This window comes from Hypanus sabinus, chromosome 3 (genome assembly GCF_030144855.1).
Source record: "Hypanus sabinus isolate sHypSab1 chromosome 3, sHypSab1.hap1, whole genome shotgun sequence".
NCBI lineage: Eukaryota > Metazoa > Chordata > Chondrichthyes > Myliobatiformes > Dasyatidae > Hypanus > Hypanus sabinus.
In genome coordinates, this window is record NC_082708.1 from 16,414,443 (window position 1) to 16,436,785 (window position 22,343).

The 22,343-nt window shown below is 44.6% G+C and overlaps 1 protein-coding gene across 6 annotated transcripts in view; it reads left to right on the forward strand.

The window, feature by feature from the left end:
* Positions 1-22,343, forward strand: part of LOC132391068 (putative testis-expressed protein 13C) — a 92,464-nt gene that overhangs the window by 58,364 nt on the left and 11,757 nt on the right. For all 6 annotated transcript variants that reach the window (XR_009511084.1, XR_009511083.1, XR_009511082.1 and 3 more), the window contains 4 exons: positions 1,593-1,655; positions 5,849-5,908; positions 19,474-19,548; positions 20,507-20,617. Coding sequence is in view for 3 of the 6 variants with exons in the window: in XM_059963776.1 (XP_059819759.1) it covers positions 1,593-1,655; positions 5,849-5,908; positions 19,474-19,548; positions 20,507-20,617 (309 nt within the window). In the remaining 3 variants the exon portion in view is untranslated. The remainder of the gene's footprint in view (positions 1-1,592; positions 1,656-5,848; positions 5,909-19,473; positions 19,549-20,506; positions 20,618-22,343) is intronic.

Consider the following 22,343-nt stretch of genomic DNA (forward strand, 5'->3'; position numbering starts at 1 on the left):
CCTCGATGACATCCTCATCTTCTCTAAGAATCCCCAGGACTATGTCTCTTCAGCAATTCCTCAAAAACCAGCAGTACTGCAAGTTAGAAAATGCAGTTCTATGCCCCAGTCATCTCCTTCCTGAGTTATGTCCTTTCACCCCACGGTATTACTATGGACCCACAGAAAGGGTGAATAGCTATGACCGTACACTCTCAGCTACAACGCCTTTTGGGCTCCTCCAACTTCTACCGCCATTTCATCAGAAACTATAGCCTAATTGCTGCTCCTGTCACCTCCCTCACCAAGTCACCTACCTCATGGATAACTTGCTTTGCTCTTGAGGAGCTCAAGTGGTGCTTCACCACCTCTCCTATTCTCCACCATATAAACCCTTCCAGACCTTTTATGGTAGAGGTGGATGCATCTGACATGGGCAGCAGGTCCATCCTCTCCCAGTGAGGAGTGGTTAGAAAGACACAACCTGTGCCTTCTTCTCACACAAGTTCAACTTTGCATAGCACCATCATGGAGTAGAAGACAAGGAGCCACTTGCTATAAAATGGGTCTTTGAGTGATGGAGACATTGACAATGGGAAGCACTGAGCACTTCCTGATCTGTAATGACCACCAAAACCTCATATCCATACAACAGACCCACCTACTCAATCCACATCAAGCTTATGGGGTCATTTGTCTTTGAAAAATTAAACTTCATCATCTCCTACCAACCTGATTCCAAGAACACCAAGGTGGACGCCCTGTCACAGCAGTTTGACCCAGCTGAAATGCAGATCAAATGCAGAAACCAGAATGAGAAGGTGGGGGCAGTGGAAGTAATGATAAGTGGAGCCAAGTGAGGGGGAGGTTTGGTAAGTAGCAGAGGGGGAGGTGAAGTGTAAAGCTGTGAGGTGGTTGGTGGAAGAGATAAAAGGACTGGTGAGGAAGGAATCTGATAGGAGAGGAGAGTAAACCATGGAGAAAAGAGCAGGAGGAGGCGTGCTGGAAGGAGATGATGGGCAGAAGAAAAGTGAAGAGGTAAGAGAAGAGCCAGAATGGAGAATGGAAAATGGAATTACTAAAAGTTAGAGAAATCAATGTTCATGCCATCAAGTTGGAGGCTACCCAGATGGAATATAAGGTGTTGTTCCTGATCCCTGAGGGTGACCTCAGCATGTCATAAGACGACCAACATGGACATTATTTTACATCCCTGTGGATCAGTATCTTTCCTGTCTGATGCCTCTGCTGGTAGTCAAAAACAGAGAAGAGACCACTTAGGTATCAGTGCCTGTGCTGGCCCTTCAATGGTACATTGTGCTCAGGACAATAAACCTACCATTTGCAGCAAATATGAGGACTTTACTGCTGAGATGCACTGTGTTTTCAACCATCCAGGAAATGGAGGGAAAGAAGTGGATCTGATACTGTGCCTACACAAAGCCTCACTCTCTGTTGGGCATGGACTAGATGGGCTAAAGCACCTGTTTTGTGGCTGTAGTGTTATAAGTCTATGAGTGCTAAACCTGATAATGTAATTCTCTTTTGTTGACACCATTAAGAGTGACTGTTTTGAGGGAAATTGATTTCAATCCTTGTGTTGCATCACCCAGGGCAGGATGATATCAGTTTCAACCTAGAAGATGCATTAAATGAAGATCCTGTCAAACCACAAGGTATGTTGGAATCATGATATTAATATTGAGCCATCTTTCACAGAAATTGGCCCCTGGTGACCATCATGTATCCACCTATACTAATCTTATTTCCCAGTTCTTGGTCTGTGGTCTTCAATATATGGTTTGTGGATACAATAGTGTCTTTTAAGAGACTCCTAATAGGTACATGGAGCTTAGAAAAATAGATTACTACGCAAAAGGGAAATTCTAGGCAGTATGTAGAGTAGGTTGCATGGTTGGCATAGTATTGTGGGCCGAAGGGCCTGTAATGTGCTGTAGATTTCTATGTTCTAAGTCCATCCTACCATCCACCAATAAAACAGTGAATTAGACTTGCAGCATTCCATCTAAACAATGTCCAACAGGGTCTTGCGATCACTATCATGATCCTCACTTTGCCTGGTCATCTGGTTCACTGCTGAGATGGGAACCCATCTGCCAGACCATCTGCCTGCTACCTCAGCTGATTTCACTCTGTAAATCCCTGAAGTCATTGAAAACCCTGGACCTCACCAAACTCTCGAAGGAATACCACAACTTAGCCTTCACCACAGTGAAAGGCTAACTAGTGCCAGATTCTTCTTTGTCATTGGTTCCTTGTCCATGCATCAACTACCATGGACTCAACTAAATCACTATTATGAACTGTTACCCTTTTTCCTTGATGGATAGTGCATTTGAAACACTCCGCAGGGCCAATCTTCACCAACTGGAATCTTCACCAAATGAGTGGAACATGGCATTCATAACACCCATGGACCACTGGTAAGGCTTCACCTTGAGTATTGTGAACAGTTTTGGGCTTCTTATCTAAGAAAAAATGTGCAGGCATTGGAGAGGGTTCAGAGGAGATTCACAAGGATGATTCTGGAAATGAAAGGGTTATCCTGTGAGGAATGTTTGATGGCTCTGGTCCCATACTCACTGGAATTTAGAAGGATGAGGGAGGATCTCATCGAAACCTTTCGAATTTTGAAAGGCCAAGACAGTGTAGATGTGGAAAGAATGTTTCCCTTGATGGGGGAGTCTGGGACAAGAGGGCACCGCCTCAGGATAGAGGAGCATCCATTTAAAACAGAGATGCGGGGAAATTTCTTTAGCCAGAGGGTGGTGAAATTGTGGAATTTGTTACCACAGGCAGCCGTGGGGGCCAGGTTGTAGAATCTATGTAAGGCAGAGATATGATAGGTTGTTGACTGGACATGGCATCAAAGGTTATGGGGAGAAGGCTGGGGAGTGGAGCAGAGGAGGGGAAAAAAGCACCAGTCATGGTCTGTCCAACAGCCTGTATGTTTTTCAAGCCTTCATTAACAAGATCCTCCAAGCCATGCTACACAGCCACAGTATGCCTACATAGGAGATTAGTGGGCAAAATTAGAGCACATGGTATCGGGGGTAGGGTACTAACATGAATAGAAAATTGGTTGGCAGACAGGAAACAAAGAGTAGGGATTAATGGTTCCTTTGCAGAATGACAGGCAGTGACTAGTGGGGTACCGTAAGGCTCGGTGCTGGGACTGCAACTATTTACAATATACATTAATGATTTAGATGAAGGGATTAAAAGTAACATTAGCAAATTTGCAGATGACACAAAGCTGGGTGGCAGTGTGAAATATGAGGAGGATGTTAGGAGAATGTAGGGTGACTTGGACAGGTTGGGTGAGTGGGCAGATGCATGGCAGTTGCAGTTTAATGTGAATAAATGTGAGGTCATCTACTTTGGTGGCAAAAACAGGAAGGCAGATTACTATCTGAATGGTGTCAAGTTGGGAAAAGGAGAAGTACAACGAGACCTAGGTGTCCTTGTTCATCAGTCTCTGAAAGTAAGCATGCAGGTACAGCAGTACATCAGGCAGTGAAGAAAGCTAATGGCATGTCGGCCTTCATAACAAGGGTAGTTGAGAATAGGAACAAAGAGGTCCTTCTGCAGTTGTACTGGGCCCTGGTGAGACCACACCTGGAGTATTGTGTTCAGTTTTGGTCTCCAAATTTGAGGAAGGACATTCTTGCTATTGAGGGAGTGCAGCGTAGGTTCACAAGGTTGATTCCCAGGATGGTGGGACTGTCATATGTTGAAAGATTGGAGTGACTGGGCTTGTATACACTGGAATTTAGAAGGATGAGAGGGGATCTGATTGAAACATATAAGATTATTAAGGGCTTGGACATGCTAGAGGCAGGATACATGTTCCTGATGTTGGGGGAGTCCAGAACCAGAGACCAAATTTAAGAATAAGGGGTAGACCATTTAGAACAGAGTTGAGGAAAAACTTTTACACCCACAGAGTTGTGGATCTATGGAATGCTGTGCCTCAGAAGGTAGTGGAGGCCAATTCTCTGGATGATTCTCTGGATCAAGAAAGATTTAGATAGAGCTCTTATAGATAGTGGAGTCAAGGGATATGGGGAGAAGGCAGGAACGGGGTACTGATTGTGGATGATCAGCCATGATCACATTGAATGGCAGTGCTGGCTCGAGGGGCCAAACTCCTACTCCTGCACCTATTGTCTGTTGTCTATGTGTGCGTCTATCTCGATGACATCCTCATCTTCTCTAAGAATCCCCAGGACTATATCTCTTAAGCAGTTCCTCGAAAACCAGCAGTACTGCAAGTTAGAAAATGCAGTTCTATGCCCCAGTCATCTCCTTCCTGAGTTATGTCCTTTCACCCCACGGTATTACTATGGACCCACAGAAAGGGTGAATAGCCATGACCGTACACTCTCAGCTACAATGCCTTTTGGGCTCCTCCAACTTCTACCGCCATTTCATCAGAAACTATAGCCTAATTGCTGCTCCTGTCACCTCCCTCACCAAGTCACCTACCTCATGGATAACTTGCTTTGCTCTGAGGAGCTCAAGTGGTGCTTCACCACCTCTCCTATTCTCCACCATATAAACCCTTCCAGACCTTGTATGGTAGAGGTGGATGCATCTGACATGGGCAGCAGGTCCATCCTCCCCCAGCGAGGAGTGGTTAGAAAGACACAACCTGTGCCTTCTCCTCACATGTTCAAATTTGCATAGCACCATCGTGGATTAGAAGACAAAGAGCTACTTGCTATAAAATGGGCCTTTGAGTGATGGAGACTTTGACAATGGGAAGCACTGATCCCTTTCTGACCTGTACTGACCACCAAAACCTATTATCCCTATAACAGGATCTACTCTGGGTTGAGCTGTGCCTCAATCTACACCCTTCCTCTAACATGGTATTGCATCCTTTTGAAGCACTTCATGGCAACCAAACCCCATTGTCTATTGCGGAGGAACCCATGGTGGAGGTCCCAACCACCAGGACTCTGGTTCGCTGCTACCAGAACGCTTGGGGGAGAGAATGAAGGGGCATCCTAGCTGCTAACAACCGACTACCGGGCTGGGGAACGTGTCTGGCTGTCCAAATGAGACCTGTTCCTGCAAGATCTCGTCCTCGTCCCTTCGAGATCACCCATTGCATCAATCCAGTAAGTTACCAGCTCCTGCTGACACCTCAGAGTCTGCACAGGACCCTCTGCAACAGCGGGCCTCTGACTGATCTGATGAAGGGTCTCGGCCCGAAATGTCGTCCGTTTACTCTTTTCCATAGATGCTGCCTGGCCTGTTGAGTTCCTCCAGCATTTTGTGCGTGTTGCGTAGATCTGCAGTTTTTCTCCTGTTTGTGCCAGGATGATCTGGATGGGTCCAGTGAAACTCAGCGATGAACAATGGATCCAAGTTGCAACTGGATGGCACACGAAACCTCTCCTCTGGGCCATACCCTTCCCAGTGGACCAGGTACTACCTCGCCCATGGCACCATGAATCCAGCAACCGATAAACTGCATACATTGGACCACCGTCCGCCATCCTAGGATCTTAAGGTGCAGGCTCAGGTGGGTTGAGTGGCCCATAGGTAACGGGCTTGTGGCAGGACACGTGGAAGGTAGGTGTGATCCTGAGGGGCAGTGGCAGCTGGTTCACTTTCGAGGAGCTCAAGGGACGCTTCACTTCCACTCTAGTTCGCATTTGTCTTTCCTGGAGAAAAGGACTTATCTGTACCCCTCCTTAAGATATTAAACACCTCCATAAAGTCATCCCTCAGTTACCTATGGTGCAAGGAATAAAGTCCTAGCCTATCAAACCTCGACCTGTAACTCATGCCCTTGAGTTCAAGTGTATGCAAGTAACTACTATCATTCATCTATCAGGTAATGACGATGGATTTGATCTTAGCGATGCTCTCCGAGATGATACAGCTGAGCCTCCAGGTATGTTTTGATAAGGAATATCTGCGTATGTTGGATTGCGAATTGCTCATTAATGCCTTTTTTTTTGGTGGTGGTGCTAAATGTACAAGAAGTCAATAACCAGCTGATGGAGAGTTTGTTCCAAAGCTTTCATATCTGCTGTTGGGAGAGGGAGCGGACTCTGTGGCCTGATGGAGAGGGGGGTTTGGGATGGACTCTTGTGAAAATCACGGCCTACACACCTCAGAAAAGGTTTATTAAGCAGATCAGGAAAAAAAACCTACCTGATTTGCATGTGTGTGACAAGAAAGGAAAGCAAAGAATCGTTTAAAATAGTTTATGGAGTAGGATTATGTGAAATATATGTGAAATATAAATCCACGCAGAGACCAGATGGACCAAATGGTTTGTAATCCCATTGACCCCTCTCTCTCCACAGCAGTTTAAATCCCATTTTTTCTCCACAGCCCTGTTTCAATCCCCAAACTAATCCCACTGTCCTACCCTCTCCAATAACCCTGAATCAGTTCCCAGATTGACCCCATTGTTCTGTTCTCTCTCTACAGCCATTTGAATCCCCAAGTGAATCCCACTGCCTGACCCTCTCCAATAATCCTGAATGTCTCCAAACTAACTCCACTGCCCTGCACTCTCCCTGTAGCCCCATATCAGTCCCCAAACTGATCCCACTGCCCAATCTCTCCCCCGCTACCCCATTTCACTCCCAAAACATGTACAAAATTCTGGAGAAACTCAGCAGTTCAGGCAGCATCTATGGAAAGGAATAAAGAGTTGATGTTTCAGGTCAAGGTCCTTCAATAGGAATCACGGAAGAAAGTTTTATGAAGCAAGTTGAAGTAATTATAAATTCTTCCTTTCCAAATGCTGATGGATTTGATCTTAGAGATGCTCTTGATGACAATTGTGTTAAACAAACAGGTCTGTATTGTTTTATTTGAATAATCTGATCCATCTGTTTTGCAGAAAGTGGATTGGTGATTTGATTGAGAGTTGTGGAATAGGAGATTGTTCTGCCATTTTTATATCTCAACCTCCAAAGTTCAAAGTAAATTCATTATTAAATTATGTATACCATATTCAACCTTGAGATTCATTTCTCTGCAGGAAGACAAAGAATCCAGGAAAAAGAAAGCAGACACATACACACGTAACAAGGACCTCAAAAACATCTAACCTTCAAAAGAGGACAAATTACCTAAATAATAATGGTTAACAAATAATACATAGAACGTAAGCCGCAGGTTCCCTGACGGAGAAGCCACATTCTGTGCTGTGTCAGTTTAGCACTGAGGTGATTGAAGCCATCCACACCAGTACAGTTGCCCCATGGTTGTAGGGCAACAACTGCTCCAAACCTGGTGGTGTGGGACCTAAGACTCCGTCACCCCTCTTCCCGGTGGTAGTAGTGAGAAGTGAGGGAGACGGGTCCAGTGCAAGCAGACGGGATGGGCTCAGGTAGGCGATCTTGGCTGACACAGAGCAGCCAAAACTGGTTTGTTTTCTGCTCTCGGACCTCGACTTTTTGATGTTGCTTGACGTCCGGCCTGGCAATGGTCAACCTTCGTCCACTTCAAGGTGCCATACCTGCATTCCTGGGAGTCAATTTCACTAAATCTTTCAAGAGATTGTAAAATCACTAGTTCATTTGGACCAGGGGTGGCCAACCTCTTACATTTCATGCGTCAATTTTTTCCATGCTCAAGTTCTATATTAACATATTTCTACAAGAACTGAATGAGGGTACGAGAGTTGTATGGCGCACCTGAAATCGTGAGTGAAAAAATTGACGCATGGAATGTAAAAGGTTGGCCAACCCTGATTTACACGGTTCAAACGTAAGTTAAAAGGAGATTACAGCCTACTGATTGGGGTTCGTTCAGAAGTACATCTAATAGTTTTCTGAGCTGCCCACAAAATATCACTCAGTATCATCAGTGCCGTCATGGATTCAAATGTCCAGCTCTGTTCTCTGCAGATGTGATGAAAGGCTCATTCAGGCAGTAAACTCTTGACCCCCTACTATCGTTAGAATAACAAAAGCCTTTCCTCGAACTCCTGAACCCATTTTTTACATTGATCTTCCCTGTTTTTTAACCCCTCTACAAAGTTATTTCCTGCTTATTCTCTCCTGGCCACAGATAATTTTATTCAGCTCATCAGGTGCAACATTTATTCCACATCCGGTAGACACAAAAATAGATGAGCTGATGTTTTACTTCTGTGCTGTCTGTGGGACGTAATTTGTACCAAAGATACTAATATATTGACTTGTGTGTTCAATTTAAGTTCATAAGAACATAAGAAATAGGAGGAGTAGGCCAACTGGCCCATCGAGCCTGCTCCACCATTCAATAAGATCATGGCTGATCTGGCCATGGACTCATCTCCACCTACCTGCCTTTTCCCCATAACCCTTAGTTCTCCTACTGTGCAAAAATCTGTCCAAGTTCACACTTGGCAGTTGATAAACACCGGAATTCTTGGTAAAACCTGCATTAAAAATGCAAGAATTTTAATTAATTTTTGTGTACTTTAAATTATGTGAAGCTTCTATTTATGCAGCAAATTGGAAAAGCATTGTCTTGTCTGATAAAACTCTGCTGAAATTATGTCACAGAATCAAATAGCATTCTATTTGACTTCACACGTGCAGGGACCTGATCTGGAACTATTAAACCCAATCATTTCTGTCATACACATGGTGGCCACTTTATCAGGTACCTCCTGAGCCTTAATACTGCCACTGAGTGTATGTCCGTAGTCTTCTGCTGCTGTAGCCCAGCCACTTCAAAGTTCAACTTGTGCATTCAGAGATACATTTCTGCACAGCATTGTTGTAAAATGTGGTCTCTTGTGTTACTGTCACCTTCCTGTTAGCTAGAACCAGTGTGGTCATTAACAATCCACAAAATTATTGCTCACTGAATGTTTTTTCTTGCACCATTCTCTGTAAACTCTAGTGTAGTGGTCGCCAACCCGTCGATCGCGATGGACTGGTCAATCTTTGAGACTTTCCCAGCAGATCCCGAAAAAAAAACATAAATACTGTTGAGAGATTGTTTCCGGGTTGCGGGGTTTTAGTTCCGTTCTTTCCGCCCAGTGTGCATGTGTGTAGCTCTCTCCCCCCCCGCACTACACAGTGTACTTCAGTGGTCCCCAACCACCAGGCCGCGAGGTAACCATATGAGTTAGTTGTACCTTTCCTCAGTCCCTGTCACGGCCACTGTTGAACTTGAACCCACATGAGTTCATCAGTTGCCTAAATGCAGTGACACCCTCGCATGGCCTGTGAGAACTGCTGATTCTACTGGCCCGGAGCGCGGCTGGCGGAAAGTGCCGATGCTACTGGCCCGGAGCGTGGCTGGCGGAAAGTGCCGATGTTACTGGCCCGGAGCGCAGACAGACGGGCGCCGCCTCTGAACCTGTGTACCACACCGAATGTTCATGGGGAACCTGGCGCTAAAATATTCGCAGACAACCTAATTCAGGCTCAGGGTTTCGTAAATATCAGAGCAGCTACCTCGCTGTGATCTGCTGAAACAAACTTTTGTTGGCCGATAGATCCTACAAGGGGGGGACGGGTGCAGGCCTGTCGCTCTCCTCACTCGGTCGAGGAGAGCCCCCCCATCGGCCAGTCCGCAAGAATATCGTCAATTTTAAACCAGTCTGCGGTGCAAAAAAGGGTGAGTACTCCTGGTGTTTATGTATTATTTCTTCTTCCGGGTGGCAGGGTTTTACTTCCGGTCTTTTCCGCCCCAGTGCGCATGCGTGGAACTAATCGATGTGGGGTCGATCTCGCCTTTCATTAAGGCCGAGGTAGGGGATTTTGGGCTTAAAAGGGTTGGTGACCACTACTCTAGAGACAGCTATGCATGAAAATCCCAGGAGATTAGCTGTTTCTGAGATACTTAGACTGCCAACACTTAAATCAGGGTCACTTACATCACATTTCTTCCCCTCCAACAAGTTGTTTCCTACTTACTCGTTCTAGGCCACAGATAATTTTATTTGACTTACTGTGTGCAATATCTATTCCACAGTAGAGACTAAAATAGATGAGCTGATCATTTATCTCTCTGCTGTTTGTGGGGCGTACTCTGTGCCAAAGGTGCTCATGTGGCTTGTCTGTGGTTGGAGGCCCACTTGTGTGTGTGGGTGGAAGAGGGTTTAACTGTCCATTGGCTGTGTATTGTTTTGCTAAGCATTATGGATATGCTATATCAGCACCTTAATCGGTGATACTTATGGGCTACCTCCAGCACCTCCTCAGATTGTGGTGGTTGTTAGTGCAAATAATACATTTCACTGTATGCTTCGAAGTACATGAGTACAGGAATTGAGATGTCATATGAGGCCTGACTTGGAGTACTGTGTGCAGTTTTCATCACCTATACACTGGACACCTTCCAAATTTGTTTCAGGGAGAGGAAGGGGTTCCATTGCCTGATGGAGTGGGGTGTTTGGGATGGAAAACAAAACACCATGTACACCTCAGAAAAGGTTTATTAACCAGACCAGAATAAGATAAAACTATCTGGATTCCATGTGTGTGACTAAAATGAAACGCACAGAAAAATAAGTTTATGAAGAGCGATTGGAACAGGACAAGGCTTACATGGATTTTGAACTGACTATGGGTGAAATTTCCCTAAACTTTTCCCACAGCCCTGTGAGTTTCCAAACTAATCCCACTGTCTCACTCTCTCCCCACAGCCCTGTGTCAGTCTCCGAACTAATCCCACTGCCTCACTCTCTCCCCACAGCCCGGTATCAGTTCCCAAACTAATCCTTCAACCCCACACTCTCCTTCCATGGCCCAGTATTGGTCTCCAAACTAAATCGCAGGAGATGAGCAGTTTCTGAGATACTCAAGCCACCCCATCTAGCACCAACAATCATTCCATAGACAGATTTCTTCTCCATTCTGATGTTTGGTTTGATGAACAACTGAACTTCTTGACCATGTCTGCATGCTTTTATGCAATGAGCTGTTGCCTCATGATTGGCTGATTAAATATTTGCCCCAATCTCCCACCACCCAATCAAGAATAGGGTTCCTCTTGTCCTCACCTACCACCCCACCAGCCTCTGTGTCCAGCACATAATTCTCCAGAACTTCCACCATCTCCAATGGGATCCCACCACCAAACTCCATCACCCCCTCGCCCCCTACACTTTCTGCTTTCCCTATGCGGCTCTCTTGTCCATTCATCCCTCCCCACCGATCTCCCTCCTGGAACCTATCCTTGCAAGTGGAACAAGTTCTACACCTGCCCCTACTCCTCCTCCCTCACCACCATTCAGGGCCCCAAACAATCCTTCCAGGTGAGGCAACACTTCACCTGTGAGTCTGTTGGTGTCACCTCCTGTGTCTGGTGCTGCTGGCATGGCCTCCTGTATATTGGTGAGACCTGACGTAGCTTGGGAGACGGCTTTGCCGAGCACCTACGCTCTGTCTACCGGAAAAAGCAGGACCGCCTAGAGGCCACCCATTTTAATTCCACTTCTCATTCCCCTTCCGATATGTCAATCCATGGCTTCCTCTTCTGTTGCGATGAGACCACACTCAGGTTGGAGAAACGACACCTTATATTCTGTCTGGGCAGCCTCCAACCTGATGGCTTGAACATTGATTTCTCGAACTACTGGTAATGGCCCACCACCCCCTTCACCAGTCCCCATCCCCTTTACCTTCTCTCAGCTTATCTCCTTCCCCACCCATCACCTCCCTCTGGTGCTCCTCCCTCCTCTTTTCTTTCTTCCATGGCCTTCTATCCTCACCTATCAGACTCTCCCCTTCTGCAGCCCTGTATCTCTTTCACCAATTAACTTCCCAGCTCTTTACTTCATCTCTCCCCTTCCCGGTTTCACCCATCACCTTGTATTTCTCTCTTCCCTCCCCCACCTTTTAAATCTTCTCCTCAGCTACATTTTCTCCAGTCCGGCTGAAGGGTCTCGGCCTGAAACATCGACTGTACTCTTTTCCATTGATGCTGCCTGGCCTGCTGAGTTCCTCCAGCATTTTGTGTGGGGTGCTCCGATTCCCAGCATCTGCAGATTCTCTCTTGTTTGTGATTAAATATTTGCATTTACGAGCAGGTGTATAGAAACATAGAAATTAGGTGCAGGAGTAGGCCATTCGGCCCTTTGAGCCTGCACCACCATTCAGTATGATCATAGCTGATCATCCAATTCAAAACCCTGTACCTGCTTTCTCTCCATACCCCACTGATCCCTATAGCCACAAGGGCCTATAGATGCACCTAATAAAGTGGCTCCTGAGTGTATATGTTGATGTACAATTGAAGTCTGTCAGATCACTGTGGGAGCATTTAGTTAGCCAAGAAACATCACTGAATTTGGAAGAAAAATCTTTTTGTTCACAGTGTTGATCTTGCATTATGACCAATAGCCACAATTATCTGGATGGATCTCAGCTTGGTATGACAACTGCAAGATGTTGTGGAGACTTGTGCACACAACCCAGTCCATCATAAAACCAACCTCCCCTCCATGGACTCTGCATTTCTGCTGCCTCAGAAAAGCAACATATCCAAAGACTCCTCCCACCCAGATCATTCTCTCTTCACCCCTGTTGGATCTGTTTATTTTCTGATCCTTATGGTTTTTCCGGGAATCAGGAATGACGAACGGTTTTAATTCCAAGATTTCAGTTTACTCAAGTGTACAAACAAACATACAAATACTAAGCAAACTAAATAAAGAGCTGAGAAAGAATGCTGAGATGTCACCTCTCAAAAATCTATCACATTTATGGATAAGGTAAGACATTCCTCAGATAGGAATAAACTAATTACTAGGCTACATAATTAAAACAGTTACATCATATGGGTAATGTCCTAATACGTAGCCAATGAAAAATGAGAAAGGCGATAAACCGTTAGTACAGTCTGCTCTCACCTCATCCTCCCGCCACCCCACTAGGGATCGGGTTCCTCTTGTCCTCACCTACCACCCCACCAGCCTCGGTGTCCAACATATAATTCTCCATAACTTCTGCCACCTCCAACAAGATCCCACCATCAAACACATCTTTCCCTACCCCCCTCCACTTTCTGCTTTCTGCAGGGATCGCTCCCTACGTGACACCCTTGTCCATTCGTCCCCCACATCCCTTCCCGCTGATCTCCCTCCCGGCATTTATCCTTGTTTGCAGAACAAGTGCTACACCTGCCCTTACACTTTCTCCCTCACCACTATTCAGGGCCCCAGACAGTCCTTCCAGGTGAGGTGACACTTCAGCTGTGAGTCGGCTGGTGTGGTATACTGCGTCCGGTGCTCCCGGTGTGGCTTTTATATATTAGTGAGATCCAGCGCAGACTGGGAGACCGTTTTGCTGAACGTCTACGTTCTGTCTGCCAGAGAAAGCAGGATCTCCCAGTGGCCACACATTTTAATTCTACATCCCATTTCCATTCTGATATGTTAATCCATGGCCTCCTCTACTGTCACGATGAAGCCACACTCAGGTTGGAGGAACAACACCTTATATACCGGCTGGGTAGCCTCCAACCTGATGGTATGAACATTGATTTCTCTAACTTCTGTTAATGCCCCTACTCCCCTTCTTACCCCCAACCCTTTTTTTCTCTCTTTCACTTTCACAATCACTCCTTGCCTGTTCTCCATCTCCCTCTGGTGCTCCCCTCCCCCTTTCTTTCTCCCTAGGCCTCCCATCCCATGATCCTTTCCATTCTCCAGCTGTGTATCACCTTTTGCCAATCACCTTTCCAGCTCTTAGCTTCATCCCACCCCCTCCTATCTTCTATCATTTCAGGTCTCCCCCCCAACCCACTTTCAAATCTCTTACTATCTCGTTTTTCCGTTAGTCCTGTCGAAGGGTCTCAGCCTGAAACGTCAACTGTACTTCTTCCTATAGACGCTGCCTGGCCTGCTGAGTTCCACCAGCATATTGTGTGTGTTGCTTGAATTTCCAGCATATCTGCAGATTTCCTCGTGTTTGCAAGTATAGCTCCTTTTTCACTTTCTGCCAGTGAATAGGAAAAACACATGAATTAGTTAAAAAGTACAAAGCTTATAAAAAGTATTATTAAGAAAAAACAACAGTGGTTTTCAACACATCGAGTAGAAAAATAAAGTAATCTGAGTCTTAATGTGAAACTGGGCAGAACAGGTGAGTTAGCCTCTTGGTGTCCTGATATGAATGTGATTGGCCAAATGGACTCCTTCGATGGTGCATCTAATAAAGGAATATTGACCTCGTCATTTAGAAGTGTATAAAAGTCACTTGGGTAATTTGTAGTTGTTCAGGGAAGTGTTAGTAGAATACTTCTATCAATAATACAATGGAGAGCTTTCAAAGGAAGTTCATGAAAATTATTCCAGGATTCAAAGGCCTATCATACAAAGAGCATTTTATGGCTCTGGGCTTCTACTCACTGGAATTCAGAAGAATGAGGGGTGACTTCATTGAAACCTATGGAATGTTGCAAGCCCTCAATAGAATGGATGTGGAGAGGATGTTTTCTACGGTGGGGGATTCTAACGACAGAGGACACAGTCTCAGACTGGAGGGATGTTCTATTAAGATGGATTTGAGGAGGAATTTCTTTAGCCAGCAAGTGGTGAATCTGTGGAATTCATTGACACAGACAACTGTGGAGGCCAGTTGTTGGGTATATTTAAGGCAGAGATTGATAGATTCTTGTTTAGTTAGGACATGAAAGGGTACGAGGAGAAGGCACGAGGTTGGGACTGAGAGGGAAAATGGATCAGCTATGATGGAATGGTGGAAAAGACTCAATGTGTCAAGTGATCTAATTCTGCTCCCGTATCTCATGGTCTGAATGAAAAAGATTTGTAGCTCGGGTTGGTAGCTTGTTTGTAGTGTTGTTTGCTGAGCCTGGAGGTTAGGTCATCAAACGTTTCATCACCAGTTGTGCTGGCCGCTAGTCTCCCTTAGTTCCCAGCCAATCAGATAGATGAGTGATCTCTGCTAGCCCTTATCCCTGGTTATCGGTCGTTGTGAGCATTGGTTCTTTGGGTGTCTGGGGCTCACTCGTCGGGTCCTATGCCACGGAAGCATAGGTTCATAAATTGCGTCCATATTGAACCGAGATACAGGCCAGCCTTTGAAATCTTGCTCATGTACTTGCCTCAACCAGTTCCTTTGGTGACTCATTCCATGCGCAAGGTGAAGAGAATGCCCCTTAGGTTCCTATTACATCTCTGCCCTTTCCCCTTAAGCTGGCTGAGCTGGAAGGGTTGTATCTCTAAATAAACAAAATAACAATGAATGCCAGTTTGATCATGAGAAAATGAAATCACTGAGCTGCTTAAACCTTGTATCCAAGTCCTTGTGGTGATGGTCGGAACATATTTTGAGATTAGTCACTGCCAAGTGCACACTTAGCTGGAACTCGTCCAATCTGAGAATCACATTATCCAAAATCTTGGCAGGCATTAGATTTCTGCAACAAAAATGGAAACTTTAAAAGCCTCTTTGCAACTAAATTCAGTGGGAGCAAGTTTTATAAAGCAATCTGCAATAATTATAACCTGTTCCTTTCCAGGTGCTGATGGATTTGATTTTAGTGATATTCTTGATGACAATTGTGGTAAACAAACAAGTAATTTTTGTTTTATTTATATAGTCAGAATGCATCTGTCTTGCAGAAAGTAGATCAGTGATGAGGAGTAGAATTGTGGAGCAGGTCTGTCCTTGTAACCCTAATCCCAACCTCCAGCTCTGGATCTGTCCCATGCAGGTCACACCCCTGCAAATACACATCCAGGTATCACTCGGATGTGAGGAAGAGCTTGTACAGGTAGAACAGCCACAGACCATTCAGCCCAAATAGTCCATGCTGGAACTTAAGAGACGGTCGGATAAATATAAGTATGGGGAGGAGTGTGGAGGAATATGGTCCAGATGAAGTTGATGGGACAAGGCAGAAGGATAGTTTGCCATGGCCCAGATGGACCAAAGGGCAAATTTCTGTGATGTAGTGCTCTATGACTTCATGACTAAGTGAGATTTAAAAAAATAACAATATCAGTCCTTATCCTTGTTTTCAAACCTTATCTCTTTGTTTAGAGATAAAGTGCAGAACAGACCCTTTTGGCCCAACGAGCCGCACCACCCAACAACCTACCTACTTAATTACCAATGTTAGCATTCATTTCAAGAGGCCTAAGATACAAGAGCAAGGATGTAATGCTTTATAAGGCACTGGTGAGGCCTCACCATGAGTATTGTGAACAGTTTTGGGCTCCTCATTGAAGAAAAGATGTGCTGGCATTGGAGAGGGTTCAGAGGATCACAAGGATGATTCTAGAAAGACAGAGTAGATGTGGAAAGGATGTTTCCCATTTTAGGGGAGTCTAGGACACAGGGGCACAGCCTCAGGATAGAGGCGCGTCCATTTGAAACAGAAATGCCAAGAGATTTCTTCAGCCTATTGGTCTAATTCTGCTCCTAAGACTTACGGTTTTAACACGAGCCCAATCACAGGAAAATTTACAATGACCAAATAACCTACTAACCAGTACATCTTTGGACTGCAAGAGTAAACTGGAGCAGCTGGAGACACCCAGGCAGTCACGGGGTGAACGTACAAACTCCTTACAAGCGGTGCCAGTATTGAACTCTGACCCCCCCCACCCCCCAGTCCACAATAGCTTTATTCTAACTGCTAAGCTACTGTAGCACCCTCTGGGCAACTCTATTCCCACTTCCAGCTCTAGATTTGTCCTCTGCAGGTCACAACTTCACAAATGCACATCCAAGTACCATTTGAATGTGATGAGAAGCTTGCTCAGATAGTAAGATTCAGTCCCTTCCCTTCCTTGGAATAAATAAAGCCGGTCCTGTAGCTCTTTACAAAGGTTCAAAGTCCATTTATTATCAAAGTATGTGTGCAGTATACAACCCTGAGATTTGTCTTCCCACAGACAGCCACAAAACAAAGGAATACCATGGAATCTGTTCAAAGAAAAACATCAACCCCCCCCCCACGCACAAAAAAGAACAAATTGTGCAAACAGCAAAAAAAAATGAATGAAATATAAAAGATCAAACCAAAAGGTTATTGCAACAGTATAGAAATGTTCAGTTTAGTTCTGCTCAGTTCAGCTTAGTACTGTGACATTCGTTGACTGCAAGTGTCGAGGTAGATTAAGATCAACAAGGACGAGAGCGGAAAAGTGAGCAGGTGTTCACCCGATCAAAATCGCACAAAATACTGGTTTAAAAAAAGGAGTAATCATAAACGAGAAACATCATAACATGAACTACAGAGTCCGATCTGCAAACCGTGATGATAAGCCTTGCCCAAGACTCAAGACTCTGGGCGGCCACAAGTGAAAGGGAGAGAGAAGGTCAAATGCAGGCAACTTCTCCTGGGAGGAATGAGTGGGGGGTGGGTGGGGAGAGAGAGAGAGACCAACGGCTCAAACACAGGCAGATGGCGCTGAACACCTGCTCACGTTCCACTCTCCTCGTTGATTTCAATCTACCACAGCACATTAATCAGTGAGAAATGGATTTTTTCACGGGCTCCATCCCCGGTTTTTATTCCTTCCACCAAACTTTTTTCTACTTGATCTCTCCTGGCCACTGAAAATGTTATTCAGCTCATCATGTGTGACATTTATTCCACATCCGGTAGAGACAGAAATAAATGAGCTGATCATTTATCTCCCTACTGTAACAAATGTATTCTGTAACAAAAATGCTCATGCATCGGTTTGTGTGTTCAATATAAAATGTCACTCCATAGTTGAGAAACACTGGAATTCTTGATAAAACATGCATTAGAAATACAAGAATTTTAATTAATTTTTTGTACTTTAAATCACTTGAAGCTTTTATTAATGCAGCAAATCTGAAAAACATTTGATGGATAAAAAAAATTCACAGGATTACTTTAAAGTTATGTCACAGAAATAAATAACAGTCTTTTTGACTTCACATGTGCTGAGCCCTGATCTGGAATTATTAAACCCAATCATTTCTATCATACATGCAGTGATCACTTTATTATATATGTTCTGGACTGGTCAAAGAACATTGAGGCTGTCTACAAGAAGGGTCAGAGTCATCTCTACTTCCTGAGGAGACTGAGGTCCTTTAACATCTGCTGGACGATGCTGAGGATGTTCTACGAGTCTGTGGTGGCCAGTGCTATCACGTTTGCTGTTGTGTGCTGGGGCAGCAGGCTGAGGGTAGCAGACACCAACAGAATCAACAAACTCATTCGTAAGGCCAGTGATGTTATGGGGGTGGAACTGGACTCTCTGACGGTGGTGTCTGAAAAGAGGATGCTGTCCAAGTTGCTTGCCATCTTGGTCAATGACTCCCATCCACTCCATAATGTACTGGTTAGGCACAGGAGTACATTCAGCTAGAGAATCATTCCACCGAGATGCAACACTGAGTGTCATAGGAAGTCATTCCTGCCTGTGGCCATCAAACTTTACAACTCCTCCCTCGGAGTGTCAGACACCCCAAGCCAATAGGCTGGTCCTGGACTTACTTCCACTTGGCATAATTTACTTATTATTATTTATTTATGGTTTTATATTACTATATTTCTACACTATTCTTGGTTGGTGCGACTGTAACAAAACCCAATTTCCCTCGGGATCAATAAAGTATGTCTGTCTGTCTGTCAAAGTGGTCACTGAGAATATTTCTGTATGTTCATGGTCTCCTGCTGCTTTAGCCCATTCATTTCAATGTTCGATGCGTTGTGCATTCAGAAATACTGCTCTGCACACCACTGTTGTAAGACGTGGTTATCTGAGTTACTTCACCTTCCTGTCAGCTTGAACCAGTCTGGTCACTCTCCCCTGACCTCTCTCATTAACAGGGTGTTTTTGCCCACTGAACTGCAGCCCACTGAATGTCTTTTTGCACCATTCTCTGTAAACCTCAGAGAATATGAAAATCCCAAGGGATCAACAGATTTTGAGATACTGAAGCCAGCCTGTCTGGCACCAACGATCATTCTACAGTCACATTCCTTTATCATTCTGATGTTTGATCTGAAGATCAACCAAACCTTTTGACCTTGTCTGCATGCTTTTATAGATGGAGTTGCTGCTACATGATTTTCTAATTAGATATTTGTATTAATGAACAGTTGCACCTTAGAAAATGGCCACTGAGTGTATTTTCGGAGCTTTAAAGTTTTTCAAAACCTCTCTGTTTACTGGATTTAAGGGAAGATGGAAAGCTTAGGCAGAAGAAAATAAAACAGGAATAGTTTGCGACAATTTGGACTAAATTCTTGCTGAGGTATTGCTTGCTGGTTGTACAAATTTTGGGAGTGAATGTGAACAGAATCGAGTGCCTCATGTGCTCTTTTCCCAACAACTGGATGCAGACATCTCTCATGTTTTCAGCTAAATTCGCTGCAGAATGGTGGAGCATTTCAGAGGGGAAGGCCGAATGTAGTTAAAGGAAGCAGTGACTCATCAACAGTACCAACCAAAGGAGTACTTAGAGCTGGGGCGCGGAATTACAGATCTTTACTTCCTCTCTTTTGATCATTTTGTCTTGTTTTCTTTTCATACAACAGCTGGTGATTTTGATGATTCTGATCTTGAACACGTCACTAATAGTGATTACAGGCCTGACAAGACCAAGTCTAAAGGTAATCCTTAGTCCATTTTGTGCACTACTGTGACTTGCAAAGGAACCAGGCCGCACATTAATGGTTTTCTGACACTTGTAATGACACAAGCGGCCATTCTGTTCACCAGATTGCTGATGGCTCCCAGGAAAGCTATTCCATTAGTCCTACTCACCCTCTTTATCTCCCATTACCTCATCAGTAACGTTTCTCCCAGACATGATCATCAGCTCTCCTTTGATTCAATTTCAAGTGGTAATTTACACAGGTATAACAGTCATTTACAGTGCTTTTAACTCCAGTGATTCCTTAAGTTGTTTATTTATGTATTTATCGAGATAGAGCATGGAATAGGCCTTTCTGACCCTTTGAGCTGTGCTGCCCAGCAATCCCCCAATTTAATCCAAGCCTGATTTACTTTGACTAATTAACATACCAACCAGTATGTCTTTGGATTCTGGGAGGGAACCGGAGCACCCAGAGGAAACCCACACGTCACAGGGAGAACATACAAAGTCCTTACAGGCAACTTCGGAAATTGAACCCTGTAAAGCGTTGTACTAATGACTACTCTACCGTGCCGTCCTAAACATGTGTAACACGCACAAAATACTGGAGGAACTCATCAGGTCGGGCAGCATCTATGGTGAGGAATAAACAGTTGATGTTTCGGGGCGAGACCCTTCTTCAGGGCTGGAAAGGCAGTGAAACGTCATTGTTTCACTGCCTGATTATCAAGAGAGAAGTTCCCAAGATTCAAAGTTCAAGTTTGTTCATCATATCGAAGCATACGGTGAAATGCGTTGTTTGTGTTCACAAACAACATGACCTGTTGGCTGCACGTTTAGAGCTTGTTGCTCTAGTGTCATTCATTACTGTTTATGTATATACGATATATTTGTTTTGCAGTATCTTTTAACATGGCTTTACATCGACAAACACTTGCGGAGCTGTTAACAGTCAGTTGGCTTGTTTAAAGTCTTTCCAGATCAGGACTCTCCAGCAGAGACCGACCTCTTCAGCAAACTCCTGATGACCATCCTAGACGGGACATCAGAGCACTTCAAGAAGATATGCTTCAGTTTAATGGGTGAAGTTGTTTGACCTGTTCTTACAAGGATCCTCCAGCTCACTGCAGTGTGTGTGTGTGTGTGTGTGTGTGTGTGTGTGTAAACCATAACACATAGGAACAGAATTAGGCCATTCAGCCATGGAAACTGCTCCACTATTCCATCGTGGCTAATTTATTATCCCTCTCAACCTCATTAGAGTTATAGAGTCATAGAAACATGCCACTTAGCCCATCTATTTCATGCTGAAACCATCTAAGCTGCCTAGTCCCATTGACCTGCACCAGAACCATGGCCCTCCATACCCCTACAATCCATGTTGCTCTCCAAACTTCTGAAAGTTAAAATCGAACTCACATGCACCATTTGTGCTGCAAGCTTGTTCCACACTTTCATAACCTTCTGAGTGAAGAAGATTCCCCTCATGTTCCCTTAAAGCATTTTACCTTTTACCCTTCACCCATGACCTCTGGTTGTCACCCCCCCCCCCCACCCTCAGTGGACAATGCCTGCTTGCATTAACATATCAATACCCCCATAATTTTATATACCTCTATCAAATCTCCTCTCAATCTTCTACTTTCTCCTGCCTCTCCCCATATCCTTTGACACCCTACTAATCAGGAATCTATCAGCCTCTGCTTTAAATATACCCAAAGGCTTGGCCTCCACAGCTATCTTTGACAATAAGTTCCACAAATTCACCACTCCCTTGCTAATGTAATTTCTCCCCATCTCTGTTCTAAAGGGATGTTTTTGTGTACATGTGGTCTTGGCCTGTGTCTGCAAGTGTGTCCACGTGTGCGCACATCAGTGTTTGTATATTTGTGTGTTTGCGCACATGTGTATGTGTTCGTGTGTTTGCGCACATCGGTGTGGGTGTATTTGTGGGTGTGCACACATGTGCGTGTGTGTTTTAATTGTGACCTCTGCTTCTGTGTGTTGCTTCCTGAACTCGGGTGTTGGCTGATGTTCTGATGCAGCTCTTCTGGCCTCCCAGTGGACTTGGCTGACGGGGTCGGCACAGACATTTCACTCAGCCCCTCACCTTTACACCAGAGAGAACATCGGTAGCCCAACCCATCCCATTGACAGATTAGGTGACGGTCCCAATTAGCCATGCAGAAGAAGACAACACTTAATCATGGCCTTACATTGAAAACAAATCTATCCTTTAACTTGCATTTACTAGTACTGCAGGAAAGTGGCATCAATTATTAAGGACCCTTGCCTTTTGACTGTGCTCTTTTCTCATTGGTACCATCAAGGAAGAGGTATAAGAGTCTGAAGACACATACTCAACACTTTAGGACAAGCTTCTTCCCCTCTGCCATCAGATTTCTGAATGGTCCATGAACCCATGAACATTACCTCACTTCTTTTTATTTAGCAGTATGTATTTATCTTTCGACCTAACTTTTGCATTTATTCATTTATTCATCTATTGTCAGTTATATAAATTTATGTTCTGCAATGTACTGCTGCCACAAAAACATCAAATTTTACAGCACATGTCAGTGATAATAAACCTGATTCTGATTTTGATTTATATTTTTCTTATGCTTTGCTCGTGACAAAGGTACTTCTGCCCATCGAGCCTATGCTAGCTCTCAGATCAATCCCATTTCCCCATTTGTTTCTCTATTCTCTCTTGCTTGCCCATAAACTCCCCAGTCCCCAGTTCATCAACCACACAACTGGACCAGGGCCGAGTTACTCACCAGCCTGTGGTCAGATTCGAACCTT